This window comes from Chelonus insularis, unplaced genomic scaffold (assembly GCF_013357705.1).
Source record: "Chelonus insularis isolate UGA/USDA-ARS -01 unplaced genomic scaffold, ASM1335770v1 contig_139_pilon, whole genome shotgun sequence".
Taxonomy (NCBI): domain Eukaryota; kingdom Metazoa; phylum Arthropoda; class Insecta; order Hymenoptera; family Braconidae; genus Chelonus; species Chelonus insularis.
The window spans coordinates 2,148,883-2,162,298 of NW_023276379.1; the positions used below are offsets into that span (position 1 = coordinate 2,148,883).

The 13,416-nt window shown below is 25.5% G+C and overlaps 4 protein-coding genes across 5 annotated transcripts; 2 read left to right on the forward strand and 2 right to left on the reverse strand.

The window, feature by feature from the left end:
* Positions 1–404: 404 nt before the first annotated feature.
* On the forward strand, positions 405–8,289 carry LOC118074781 (uncharacterized). Its single transcript, XM_035096237.1, has 8 exons — positions 405–1,559; positions 1,750–1,891; positions 6,070–6,147; positions 6,623–6,804; positions 7,094–7,292; positions 7,409–7,515; positions 7,622–7,802; positions 7,898–8,289. Exons 2-7 carry the CDS (start codon positions 1,843–1,845, stop codon positions 7,748–7,750), a joined length of 744 nt encoding a protein of 247 aa, XP_034952128.1. The 5' UTR covers positions 405–1,559; positions 1,750–1,842; the 3' UTR covers positions 7,751–7,802; positions 7,898–8,289.
* Positions 2,229–4,810, reverse strand: hdly (hadley). The gene is made up of 4 exons (XM_035096236.1): positions 4,667–4,810; positions 3,796–3,958; positions 2,738–3,550; positions 2,229–2,667 (listed from the first exon to the last, which is right to left on the reverse strand). The coding sequence occupies exons 2-4, from the start codon at positions 3,952–3,954 to the stop codon at positions 2,407–2,409; spliced, it is 1,233 nt and encodes a 410-aa protein (XP_034952127.1). The 5' UTR covers positions 3,955–3,958; positions 4,667–4,810; the 3' UTR covers positions 2,229–2,406.
* A 1,121-nt stretch (positions 8,290–9,410) lies between the features above and the next one.
* Positions 9,411–11,988, reverse strand: LOC118074680 (uncharacterized). Its single transcript, XM_035096101.1, has 3 exons — positions 11,434–11,988; positions 10,695–10,990; positions 9,411–10,605 (listed from the first exon to the last, which is right to left on the reverse strand). Exons 1-3 carry the CDS (start codon positions 11,514–11,516, stop codon positions 10,028–10,030), a joined length of 957 nt encoding a protein of 318 aa, XP_034951992.1. The 5' UTR covers positions 11,517–11,988; the 3' UTR covers positions 9,411–10,027.
* A 43-nt stretch (positions 11,989–12,031) lies between these two features.
* Positions 12,032–13,407, forward strand: RpL26 (ribosomal protein L26). Of its 2 annotated transcripts, XM_035096103.1 has the most exons (4): positions 12,032–12,187; positions 12,482–12,665; positions 12,752–12,892; positions 13,212–13,407. In XM_035096103.1, exons 2-4 carry the CDS (start codon positions 12,498–12,500, stop codon positions 13,347–13,349), a joined length of 447 nt encoding a protein of 148 aa, XP_034951994.1. In that variant the 5' UTR covers positions 12,032–12,187; positions 12,482–12,497; the 3' UTR covers positions 13,350–13,407. The 2 variants fall into 2 exon arrangements, with proteins under 2 accessions (XP_034951994.1, XP_034951993.1); XM_035096102.1 differs by lacking the exon at positions 12,032–12,187 and having other exon boundaries at positions 12,446–12,665.
* The last annotated feature ends 9 nt before the right edge of the window (positions 13,408–13,416 follow it).

The window sequence follows — 13,416 nt, forward strand, 5'->3', positions numbered from 1 at the left end:
CATTAGTTTTTGAAAAATTGTAAATATTATTTTCATTAACGACACATAAACTTTGGATTTTTCTATAATTGATCAATGATGAATAATGTACAGTATATGATAATTATTTCTTATTAGTGGTTATTTGATGTAATATGGCCGCTTTTTTTAAATTGTGGTAATACATGCTTTACTTGAATCATTGGCGTTCTCTCTAAATGCCTCATACTTTGAGTTTATTCGAAAAATATTACATATAATATATATAGTGAATCAAAAGTACAATAAAACAGGTTGTATAAAATATTAAGTATTTATAATGCATGAAAAGTTAACATTTGTGATAATGAACTTAAGTGAAATGGAAAATTCGTGCTCATGTTCCATTGAGCCTAATAATACATATAAGAATGTATTATAAATAAGAGTGCTATTTCTACACACGATGAGTTCATAGTTTGTAACGCTTTTAAATCGTTACAAATAATAAAAATGATTTTAAAAAATGAAAAATTGTAAAGTAATAAAGCTATTTAGAGTTGGATGAATTTAAAGAATGGCATTTTAGTCGATAAATTATTAGCTAAATAGATGAAAATAAAGAAGTTTTTGATGAAAATATAAATGAAAAGGTTTGATGGTGCCGCCTAATCATACTAGTACTGCTACTACTGGCTCAGTAGGTGTTTTACCATGTTAAAATTAACTCGTAGCTCGACGGTAGAAATCTAAATAGTACCATGATCAAAAATGCTAGGCAATAGATACATGAGCACAATGTTCTCTATATCTACAGCTAGTTCAAGCCTGATTTTAGGTATAGTCTGTTTGGTGATAACCTTGTATCCGTTGTATATATATATATGTATATAATCGGATCCTCCCTGATCCAGATGCGACGGCGTCGAAAACATCTAGCGAGGCATTGCGAGTGATCACGAATAGTCACGAAAATGTCAGGATGAGGTATCTGAATGTTTTCCGTAGCTTGCGAATCACCAAAGGAGTAATACATAAGAGGAGCTTCGTCGAGTAAATTTGTCCGCGAGATAGGAGTTACTTGTAATTTATTTACGCGTTAACTAATTATTTTTCACACGATGATTACAATACCTCGATATTCATTACATACATAATAAACCAAAATTTTCATATTGAAATTTAATTTTTTTAATCTTTCTTTTTAATTTACATCACTTGCTATTCTCTAATTGACTACTTGTTATTTAACTTTTAACATTTATAGTCATTTATTTTCTTATTTATTTTTTTATTGTAAGATTTAATAACTTCTATGTCTTTGTAATTTGTAATGAATTAAAAATTCTTTTTATTTAACATTCATGAAAATTCACACAATATATATATATATCTAATTTCTAAAATCAAAGCCACTAATAAAAAATCACAAAAAATAAACTAATCAAACTTTATTCAAATACTCATCACATGATTTAATATATTTAATCTGTGATTTTTTAAACAAATTAAATTTTTATCAAATATTCTGGTGACAAAGATGGTTTAATTTCTATTGAAAATAGCATATATAACAATAAATATTATAATTCTAACACAAGGTGAGTGCGAGTATTTATATTGATTTTATTTTTTATCTAATCAAACAATTCTATTTCATATAATAAAAAAATAAAATAAGCATTAATTTGAATAACCATGTATTCAATATTTTATTCATTGACATATAGTCGTTTATTATTGTGTTTTGTAATTGAAAAAAAAAAATTTATTCTCGAAATATAATTGCAGATAATAAATAATATGTATGAGCAGAAACCACTGACCATTAGCAGTAGTTTAAAAGTTTAAGGTGATAAACAATATAAGTGTAAATTAATTATAATGGGAAAAGGTGACAAGCGAAGTGGTGTAAGTCAACAGCGTACCGACGGTAAGCTTTTTATTATTAGTTTCTTTTTATATATGACTGTTCAAGTATTTGCAATAAGCTTAAAATTTAATTACATTCATTATTAAAATCTCATATAGATATTTATCACTTTATCAATGATTTATTTTACATTGTATTATGTTTCTAATAATTTAACATGACTATAAACTAGATGTATTGTTAAATTATTAATTACTCACAATATTGTTTATTTATTTAATTATTTTTTAATTAAAAAAAATATTTTTTTATTTCAAGTGCCACTAATGGCATTCTTTTTGATTATAAAAAAAATCATAGTATATTGTAATGTTTTAAAAATACTTTATGGATTGATGTATTTTGTTTAAAATATTTTTTTTAAAAATAACATTGTGTAGATACTAAAAAAATATATATACAAATTTCACATTAGTAATAAATATACGAATGAATGAAATAAAGAAATCTATTTTTGCTTGAGGAAATCAACAAGTAAAATATGCTTGACTAGAAGCTGAAGTAAACAAGATTTACTATTCAGTATTCGCATAATACTTGAGGATCTCAGCTCTTGCAGCATCTGCAACAGCTCTTCGACATGGATCAGAATCCCAATTGACACCAGGGCAACCCATATGTTCAAAACACCTAGTTAATCGATCAACACTCGAAGTGCAACATTGAACAATGGCCCATATACAAGCGCCTGGAGGTTCTCTTCGTGGTTTTGGTGTTGTTCGAGCACTTGACGGAAAATGAGTAGCCTCCAGGCCTTCACGATTTGGATTTATTCCCTAAAATTAACGAAATTAATTTAATAAAATAGTCAGATCACATTATTACAAGTTTGATCATCAAACTTACTGGGAAATCAATTTCTCCCTCAAAATTGCTTCTTGGCTCGAAACCCTCAAATTCTAATCCTCTAGATGAATTTTTTAAAATAATTATTTGTGCTGAAACTGGAGCTTTATTAAGCATTCTTTCATGTTCTGATTTTAAATGAATCTGTAATTTATTTGATACATTATTCATATCATGTTTATTTTTTCTTCTTATCATAATAGGCTGATTATGAGCAATATAGTCCTTCAATTTTTTCTCTAATTCCATTTCCATTTGAGAATTAGATGAATCTAAAAAATTTCGTTGCTCATAATTCCTTTTATATTCAGCAACATTGTCATTATTATTTCTTGGTAAATAATTATTGGGTAATGTCCGATTATCCTTATTGACTTCATCATCAATCTTAACACCTTCATCTTCACCGTAACCCCAGTATTCATCATAATCATCTGATGATCGTTTGTTACGTCTAACAAGATCACCTCTAACAGGAATTTTATCATCACCTGATTCAATATTATCATAATACTCCATCAGTATTGGATTAATATCACCTCTTTTATTCTGATTATTTAATATGTGTAATTTTTTTTGTAATTTTAACAATTCATCCATGTCTTCTTCATAAAAAACTTCTCTCTCATCTGGATAATACCCCAACTCCACAAGAGAAATTGGCGTGACCCGTAGAACCGGAAACAAACTATCATCTTTCAATTTTTCAATTGAAGCATCTCTCTTAATTATTTCTTTTATTCTAGGTCTTAGTAATTGATCTAATTGCCGTTGATTTTTAATATTTATTGATTTTTTTGATAAATTAATATCCTTAAATTGATTACAAAAATAAATTAATTAATTTATATTATATTTAATTCAATTGTACTCGATTATTTGATCAAAATGAACATAACTTCTTTTTTTTTTGTTTATAATCAGAGTAGTGTGGTTTAAAAAATAAAATTAAAGAAAACTTGACTCAAGTGAATAAAGGTTTTGTATATAAACAACTCAATACATTAATATTTATTTCACAAATATGATGATTTAAAGAAAAAAAAAAATTATCATACCTGTGGTAAATATTTGTTTGACTTCATAACATTTGTTGATTGAACTATTACTGTAGGCTTAGACATAGATTCAGAAATATTCATCATAATTATCATTAATATTACTAAATAATTTCCAAGACAGAACATTGTATCCTTTGTGTTCTTAAATGCTGGCATTTTTCTGTGAAAATTTATTCTATGTTGCAATAATTGAATACAAAAAAAAATTGATGATTGATTTACTACTAAAAAAAAAATTATAAAAAATAATACACTGATTTTATTTTATTAATTTTTTTTTAACACAGTAAGTTTTAATTAACGATTATCAATTTATGTTACTTTTGTTTTAAATATTACCTTTAATTAAAATATAATTATATAAATAAAAAACATTTAGTTTTATTTATTTTAAACATTTAATTTATAATATTAAAATACTCAGCTGTTATAACAATAAAATTTTCCCGTTATTTCAGTTGTTAATTTTCACATGCACAATATCACTCATAAAATAAATAATTTGATAACGTTTTCATGATTATTGATTTTAATAAAATAAATCATGAAAATGTTTTAAAAAATAATAATCTTAAAGTATTAAGCTTTATAAAAAAAAATATATATATATAATAACAACAACACAACCACTTTTAATAATACATAATCAATTAAATTTCATAAATATTTATAAGAATTGTAAGAAAAAAAAATGGACATTTAATATTTGATGAATATTATAAAATATTAGTGTCCCCTCTAAAAACTGATGTGTTTCCAAGTACTGATTCTTTCGAATAAACTAGTCAATTATGACTTTTCTCATTATTTTATTTTAGATCAGCAGTTTGATGATATTAAAATAATAGCAGTAAAATCAAATACGCACACAATAAGGTATCAAAAGGACAGAAAATAGAAGGTGTTCAGATGTAGAAGAATGATCTTGACATACTATACTGTTGGTGCCAGGGACCTGGTACACAATTAAATAGTCGTTTCTCCTTCTCTTCACTTCCACTCGGCCCCTGTAATAAATGTGGCACGTCTTTTTTCTTAATCAACAAAGCATCATACACCGTTTAACACAAGTAAACTACAAATTGTCTGTAATACCTACACATATTAAGTCTAATAGTTACCATGCATCTTTATACTTTGAAAAAAGTAGTCTCAGCGTCTTTTTATTGCTTAATAAAAATAAATAATAATAATGATAATAATAAAAATAGTAATATATCAATTGAATCTATTGACATTTTGATGTATTCATATTAAATAAGTATTCAATATATATTTATCTTTTGCAAAACTTCATTACTTTCATGGTTTTTTTCCACAATTCTTCTAAAAGATTCATTAAAATTTAGCCTTTCTTTCATGTTTTTTATTATTATTTATTATTATTATTATTATTATTATTATTATTATGTATGTGAATAAGAGAAAAAGGTTATTTGTAGCTGACACATAAATAAAAAATCGAATACATGATATGAAATTTAAAAACTTTAATAATTTTATCAATTGTGATAAGTGAAAATAACCAAAGAAAAATAAATTATTGCTATTCTGATTGAAAAAAACTATTGAGCATGATAGGAATACATGAAAAAAAAGGTGTAATAATGAAATAAGAAATTTATAAAACAATAAAATTGTTTGCTATAAATAAACTGGAATGATAAAAGAGAGAACAAGTGATAGGACTAGCAAAAATTTTTTTAGAGAGAAACTAGTAATATAAGGTCAATTCACACTTGATTGATGTATAGACTTGAACGTAATCATGCATATCATATAACTGGCTGTATAGAGTATAGGTGAAAATGTTATTCAGATGTGAAACGTTCAAAAGCTTCTGTCAAAGTTACCATAAAAATCGATCTACACCATTTGATATGTACAAGTATCAAAGGAAAATAATTTTATTTATTTTTTGCCTTATTTCGTTTTACTTTATCTATTGACATCATGCTTAATTACTCAACAATTATTCATCAACATTAATTTTGAAAAGGATAATTCAACAAAGAACTTGATAAGTTTTCTTTAGTTATCATATTTTTTTTTGGGAATTACACATGAATCACAATATCCTCAAAAATTCCCAGAAAACAAATTAAAAATTTTTTAATAGAAAAATTTAAATACTGCATTAATTATTCTTTTTTAAGTAGAAGTTTTTATAAAAACATTATGGTATGACAATTTTATTTACATTTTTTGATAAATGAAATGAATATTATAATAATTCTTATAATTAATTTTATTGTTTATCTAATTTTCTAGCTGGCACCAATTTTGTAGGCAAGTTTACCCAAAGTGTTCGAAGAATCGTCCAAGATGTGAAAGACGAAGGAGCATCGAGTAGGTACAATAGAGTGTTGATTTACACCATTTTATTTTTTTTTCTCTCTTTTTCTCTCTAACAAATCTACACACACGTATTATTTTTTGTGTGTTTGTGAAAATAATTTAAAAAAAGATAATTTATTTTTCCAAGACATTAGTCATACATACATTTATGATTTAATAACAATACAAAACAATAGGAATATGTATATTAAAATGGATACCCTGTCTTTTGGCAGTTGGCCAAATCTCAGCTGTTGCGCCTTTATAGAGTAGCTTGATGACTATTATTTATGGACATAAGCTGCTTACAATTGACGAAACATCGTTATTTTATTTATGTTATACCAATCGTTCTCATTTTACATAGATTTGATCCAATAAACTGGACTACTGATTCTCTATAAATAGATGATACATAAGATTGTTATCTTTATTATATTTATGCAATAATGTTGATAAAAATCATGTGTTAACAATTGTTTACCAGACGGACAAACAAAGGAAGATTTAATCGAAATAAATGAACGTCTTAGAACAGTTAGAATACGATTGGACTCAAGTTATGAAACAGCAAAATGTGCTCTAACCAATCTTATGGCAAAATATACAGACAGCAAACAAGTACGCAACGTATTCCAACGGTATAATACTCTCAAAATAATCATCAAGGTATCCAATATATTTATTAATTATTAGTAAAAAATTATGCAAGTACCAATTAAAGTTATTGGAGTAAATTGTTTTATTTTTGAATGATAAATTGAGTGTTTGTTGAGAACCACTTGTTGATAATTATTCTTCTAATAAGAGTACTTGTTATTAAAAGTCATTTTGATTTAAACTTTATGGAAAGAATATAGACACCTTAGTTATATAAAAAACAAAAATCTATGTAAAAAAAAAAATAGTATGTCTATTTGTATATTTATGATATGTTTTAAAAAGTTTTATGTTATAGGACGTTATTAAGTTGGAAACTCAATATTGGACTCTTGTTGACATCCCTCGACAAGAGAAACAGGAAACAGTACCATCTTTTGTATTACGTGCATGTGCTATTATAGAAAAAGCACAGAAAAGCGGCGAGAGCACCAAAACTTCAGCTAGGCTTATCGAGGAAGCTGAAAATAAAAGAGAACGCATTGATCGTTTAGAAAGTATGTTGGAACAAAGAATTTGATAAAAAAATTCGTAGTTTTACTATCTATAAAAATTTAAATGCTCAATATATTCGTTTTTTTTTTTTTTTGTAAATATTCATACTTACTTTTAGATATGAACACATCTCAAATTGAAGCTGAAAATACACAAATTATAAATGATCTATATCGACTTTTGAAAAAATATACTGGACTACGAAATCTTATTCGAGATTTAAAAGTAAGAAAAATATAAAAAATATCCAATATTGAATAATTTATGAAATGTTTGAAAATATTTCGAAAAGTATCTTGATATAAAATGATTTTTAAATTTGTTTCCGCAGGAAGAATACAATAATTCAAAAATTTATCCTATGTTTCCTCGTTATAAAATTTTGAAGGATATGATAAAAGATATAATGCATAACCCACATTACATGGAAGTTTGCCATGAAATACATGACCAAGTATAATATGTGAAATTTATCATCGATAGTATAAATTATGATCAACATCAAAAATTGAGTAAGTACTTTTAATATGTTTACATTCCAAATTGTACAATAATAAACGTGTACATTGCCATTGATTCACTATTAAGAAAATTTTGATTTAATTAGTTATTTTCATCAAGATTATCCAAAGTAGAAAAAAATTGATCTTTTACATCGTCATCATAATGAAAAAATTTCAACAATAAGTCCTAATTTTTCGTTTAAAGTTTTTGCACTTCTATTGAATTACATCTGACATGACTGAATAATTCGGTAAGCTAAAGAAAAAGTGTGATAAATTCTTCAATTCTCTTTAATTAGTCAGCTCGTATTTTCTACAACAGCTAATAATTTACTATTTTTTATTTTTTATATTTGCTTCAAAATTAACGTAGAAGTTTATTGAAGAAACAAGAATAATACTAAAAATAATTATTTATTAATCAATGTATTTATTGTTAGTATTATTATAAGAGAAGAAGGCATTATAAGAATATTTAATTTAATAATATTAGAGAAAGCAATAAATTCATAGTTTATAATATATTGCTTATAAAGCAATTTTTTTATTTATAATAATATAAGTTAAACTAATAAAAAAAAAACTACACAATGACCTTCTTCTGTAGAACTATAAAACAATTGCTAAAAATATTATTAAGCTTGATGAATAATTGATATTGGTATGGGTTTTTATACATACAATGCATGAAAACATTAAAAATTATTGAGTATTTATCATTCGACAATGAAATAATTTCTTATTTACCATAATTACTTATCATTTGCTTTAATTTCATAGATACTCAAAAATAAGATAGACAATGATTAGCATCTAAAGTGTTCATAAAACCTTAATGTTTAATTTAATTTAATAATTCATTACCATAATGAATTTTTTAAATCTCTGACATAAGACATGATTGTTTTAAAAATGTATGCTTGCATTTTATAACAATAGTAAATTAGCACTAAAGTTCTTATTACTATGTCTTGTAATCAACTAGTATATCCATTTACTATAAATGAAATATAATTGATCATTTATGAATCATAGTCTGTTAGTATTTCATGAATCAAATCATAAAAAGAATCAAACAATTTTGAGCAATATTAGAATCATATGTTTTTAGAATGTTTAAAATGTTTTACATTTTATCGCTATGATGCAATTATTAACAATGTAGTTTAGAATATTTAAACCTAAATAATTATTATTATAATTGTTAAAATCAAATTTATCAGTATTATATATTACTATAATTAACCCATACAAATTTTTTTTTCAATGATTAATTTAAATAAAAAGTATTTTCTTAAACAGATTTACAGCATCATAAATGACTATCATTATTTTTATATTGAAAAATTTTAGATATAATATTTTTCAATTGTATTACAAATTATTCATTTTTTTTTATATAAATATGATTTACTTTTTTCTTTCAAGTAAAGTACAAAATTTTTATGAATAAATATTTTCACATATAATCGAGAAAATTCCAAGTCGAAAATAATTACGCTTAGCAATGTTATATTAAACTTAAATCGATTTTAATTATATCATAGTATATTTCTTAAATAGATAAATATGCCAATATCTTATGTGATTGTATCATTTTCGCAATAAATGTTTAAATAAAATCTGTGTATTTAATTAGACCGAAATTCTTTCCAAATATTAATTGTATTTTATTGCATGACATTGTAATACAGTAAAATTAAACAGGTGAGAAATTTATTTTCAATAAATAAAATCAGTAATACATAAAAACAAAAAAAAAAAAATATTTTTACAAATTACATGATGTAGTCCATATTTCACGTTTGTTACTTGTTATATTTAAAATAATAATCATTTAAAAATTGTTATTTAAATTTTAATTTGTTCACTTTAATTTTCTAGAATTTTTCTGTTGAAAATTAAATTTTTTAAACCATTTTTATAAACATAATATTGACGCGACATTTTTATTTCATTCTGATCAGTTACTAGATAGTTATGTAATCATTCTTTGTGATTAAAACTATTATACAATGAATACACACAGTAATTGTTTCCATATTTGAACACATACGTCACTGTTGATTAAGTTATATAATAATGTACTGTGCTTAATTGTTTTAATTTCCGAATTATATGTATTTAAATTGTGGACCATAGTTAATTGACTTTTGAGCGCAATAAAAAGAAGTTTGAAAGAGAATATTGTAAAAGGTAATAATTATATTGATATTAATCACGCATTGAACGTACTACATTGACGTGGGAGACCAAAAATTCATTTCCCGTAATTCAGATGGTTCGGCTTGAAATTTTATTTTTTCCGGAGTTTTTTCAACACCAATATAGGTAAGATCTTGAGTTGAGATAGATTTTTTTCTACTGAGGGGTTTAACAGGCGCAATTTGAATTACTTCTTCTTCTTCTTCATTTATTTTATCTCCAATAATTTCTCGTGATCGACTTAATATACTTGATAAAATCCATCCATGTTGTTTGTCACGCTCAGGTATGAATGCACCCGTAAAAAATCTATTTTGTGGTAATCTCCTTCGAGATTTAGGGGAGCTGTCAGGTGTAGAAATTGGTGTACTTATTGGACTTACTGGTAATGATTTACTACCTTTACTGAATTCATTTGAATTTTCTGACTTGGTTTCAGCTTTTGAATCAACTTTTTTACCCATGGCATGTGACATTATACGAGTAGCAACATTTACAATTGATTTACCACAAAGTCCTGCTTCACTGTGTAATTCATTGTCTACACCTTGCGATTTTACAACAGTTTTATTACCAGTTATAAATTTCGATGATTTCAATTCATTATCTGTAATATAAATAAAATAGATATCATTGAAGATGATATTAAATAAATAAATTAAACAACAATTAAAGAAACTTTATTTTTATACATGCCTTTTCCGTTAACAAGAGGAACAAAAGATTGACATGATGGTGGATGTTTGCTCAAATCAACATTAATCTGTTTATCAATAGCAGAAAAACTTGAATCAGCAATTGATACCGGAGTTATAGATTCAACCAAGTTGTGATGAGGTTCATTTGATTTTTGATCATTTAAAACTGAAGTGATTGGTTGAAAGCCTTCTCGTTGAGGGTTTGGAGTTTGCTTGCCAAATTTCGTGTAAGGAATATAAAAGAAACTATCATCATGAGACGGTGGACTAAAAGCACCTTGGTCGAAGTCAAATCTACACAGAGTAATACTAATCTTAAAAAACATATTGGCCTCATTAAATTAGATTGGCAACATACTTAACTGTTAACTATCAAATAATTTAAACTTAGAACTAATTCACGTATTACATTAGGTTGGCGTTAATGAATTATTGACACAATATATACATAAGATGTTCATATATTCATACGCATACGTATGAATAACTTATCTATATAAACACTCTTAATGTTGCAGTAATAACATTTCTGTTGAAATTAATATTTATCTTTATTACTCTAAACACTATATCCATATTTATGTTGAACCTTAAAGTTATTGTGGTTTAAAAATAAATTTCGAAGAAAATTCTAGCAAATTAAACTTAGTTTAAATAGACAAGCACGTATGATAATATAGTTTGGCTTTAAATAGAATACATAGTGATATAATTAATGATTTTCTATTCAAACTCACCTAGTATCTACTTTTCCTTTCATCCATTGTGGAAAAGATATGCCACTTGATAAAGATCTGTCAGGAGGTCGAGAAGAACCCATTGTTGCTATTGTTTATATTGAACTAAGTACTTTAATCAGTAAAAATTAATGTAATAAAATGTTGTAGAACCAGTTTAATTTGATGTTGAATTCATTTTGACTATTTTTCAAAGTTGTGGAAACTATTTTATAATTGTATAATTATTTATGACAACTCCGTTCTTAACATATAAATTTAAGTTCAAACTCATCAGAATCCATTACTGTTGAAGTCAACTCTGAACTATTGTTATTACTCAAATAATTAACTCTCATTATTTACAGAACTTTGATAGTTGATCGTTGTTAGTTAAACTATTTAGTTTCTGTACTTAACTGCGGAATTTAAGTGATTTTACGTCGAAGGAATAATCATATTATAGACTTCTCTATCAACAATTATCTAGGAATACAAAAATATGTCTATAAAACATTCCTTATTCTGATCTAAACCACATAATGCGTTGTAAATACACGTTAATGGAGCAATAAATTATTATGTATATTTCTGTATATTTTTACTGTTTACAAAAACCAGTAGATGGCATTGTTATGAAATTCTCTGAATTCAGGGACATCTTACGATAATATTTTTGAACTAAAACAGAAGCTTCGACTGAAACGATACCTATTTGCCATCATGGACACGTTTTCGGGTTCTTTATAGCCGATCGTACAAGATTGTTGTTTCGGTATGTAATAACTTAAATTCAATATCTATTTGAATCTTCAATTACAAATTGTTATTACAAAAATTTTTAATAACAATTGTTTTATTTTCATGTTCAACATCTAATTTTATTAATATTTGTCTTTCAACATCCATTATATTGAATTATTATGTTAAATCATTAACTTAACCTAACTTTTAGGAAAACAAACATGGAATATTTGAAGCATGATAATAGAGCTTTGGTTTTATGAAATAAAAATTAGAAATAATATTAATGCGTTTGAACTATTAATTATTGGAAATTGTTTTACAGATACAACTGGCACAAAATGAAATTTAACAGTTTAGTTTCCTCTTCGAGGAGGAAAAATCGGAAAAGGCATTTTACCGCACCTTCTCACATCAGACGAAGGCTTATGTCAGCACCCTTGTCTAAAGAGTTGAGACAAAAATATAATGTTCGTTCAATGCCTATCAGAAAAGACGACGAAGTGCAGGTAATAATTTAGATGCTTAAATAAAAAGACAACTCAAAACATATTAAATCAAAGCATTTCTAAATTCATATTTTTATTAATCTAAGGTCGTTCGTGGTCATTACAAAGGACAACAAGTAGGAAAGGTGATTCAAGTTTATCGAAAGAAATATGTAATATATATTGAACGAATACAGCGTGAAAAAGCAAATAGTGCCAGCGTTTATGTCGGCATTGATCCGTCAAAGGTACTTATTCTTATTACTCCTTTTTGTTAAATTGATTACTTAATATTTATTGTCACCGAAAATCATTTCATTAATTATAGTTTTTAATTAAATCAAAAATTACAAGTGATGAGCTAAACCATTCTCGAAAAATTAAAATTGCAGCTTGAATAGTGAATGGTTTGTAGGGTTTTCCTATAAACTGATGAACTATTCATTACTGTGTTTAATTAATGTAGAATAAATGGCACTGAATATCTAATTATAATCTTACTTCAATTATAATTAATATGTTTTATGATTCCAAAAATGTTGACTAACATTTGCTGAATTGTTTTAGACTGTTATCGTAAAGTTAAAAATGGATAAAGATCGCAAGAAGATAATTGATAGACGAAGCAAAGGTAGGGCTGCTGCTCTTGGTAAGGACAAAGGAAAATATACGGAAGAAACAACATCGGCAATGGAAACATCATAAATATATTGTTTTCTTATAAAATACGAAGTTCCATGAATAAATGTATTAAATTAATTAATTTTGGCTT

Excerpts from the sequence above, each read along its gene's own strand:
- LOC118074781 (XM_035096237.1), top strand. The coding sequence starts at position 1,843 with ATGGGAAAAGGTGACAAGCGAAGTGGTGTAAGTCAACAGCGTACCGAC. Across the intron at positions 1,892-6,069 it reads AAGTCAACAGCGTACCGACG|CTGGCACCAATTTTGTAGGC; the intron begins GTAAGCTTTTTA and ends CTAATTTTCTAG. Across the intron at positions 6,148-6,622 it reads GAAAGACGAAGGAGCATCGA|ACGGACAAACAAAGGAAGAT; the intron begins GTAGGTACAATA and ends ATTGTTTACCAG.
- LOC118074680 (XM_035096101.1), bottom strand. The coding sequence starts at position 11,516 with ATGGGTTCTTCTCGACCTCCTGACAGATCTTTATCAAGTGGCATATCT. Across the intron at positions 10,991-11,433 it reads AAAGGAAAAGTAGATACTAG|ATTTGACTTCGACCAAGGTG; the intron begins GTGAGTTTGAAT and ends TACTCTGTGTAG. Across the intron at positions 10,606-10,694 it reads TCCTCTTGTTAACGGAAAAG|ATAATGAATTGAAATCATCG; the intron begins GCATGTATAAAA and ends TTTATATTACAG.
- RpL26 (XM_035096103.1), top strand. The coding sequence starts at position 12,498 with ATGAAATTTAACAGTTTAGTTTCCTCTTCGAGGAGGAAAAATCGGAAA. Across the intron at positions 12,666-12,751 it reads GAAAAGACGACGAAGTGCAG|GTCGTTCGTGGTCATTACAA; the intron begins GTAATAATTTAG and ends TATTAATCTAAG. Across the intron at positions 12,893-13,211 it reads TCGGCATTGATCCGTCAAAG|ACTGTTATCGTAAAGTTAAA; the intron begins GTACTTATTCTT and ends GAATTGTTTTAG.
- hdly (XM_035096236.1), bottom strand. The coding sequence starts at position 3,954 with ATGCCAGCATTTAAGAACACAAAGGATACAATGTTCTGTCTTGGAAAT. Across the intron at positions 3,551-3,795 it reads CAAACAAATATTTACCACAG|GATATTAATTTATCAAAAAA; the intron begins GTATGATAATTT and ends AATCAATTTAAG. Across the intron at positions 2,668-2,737 it reads AGGGAGAAATTGATTTCCCA|GGAATAAATCCAAATCGTGA; the intron begins GTAAGTTTGATG and ends CGTTAATTTTAG.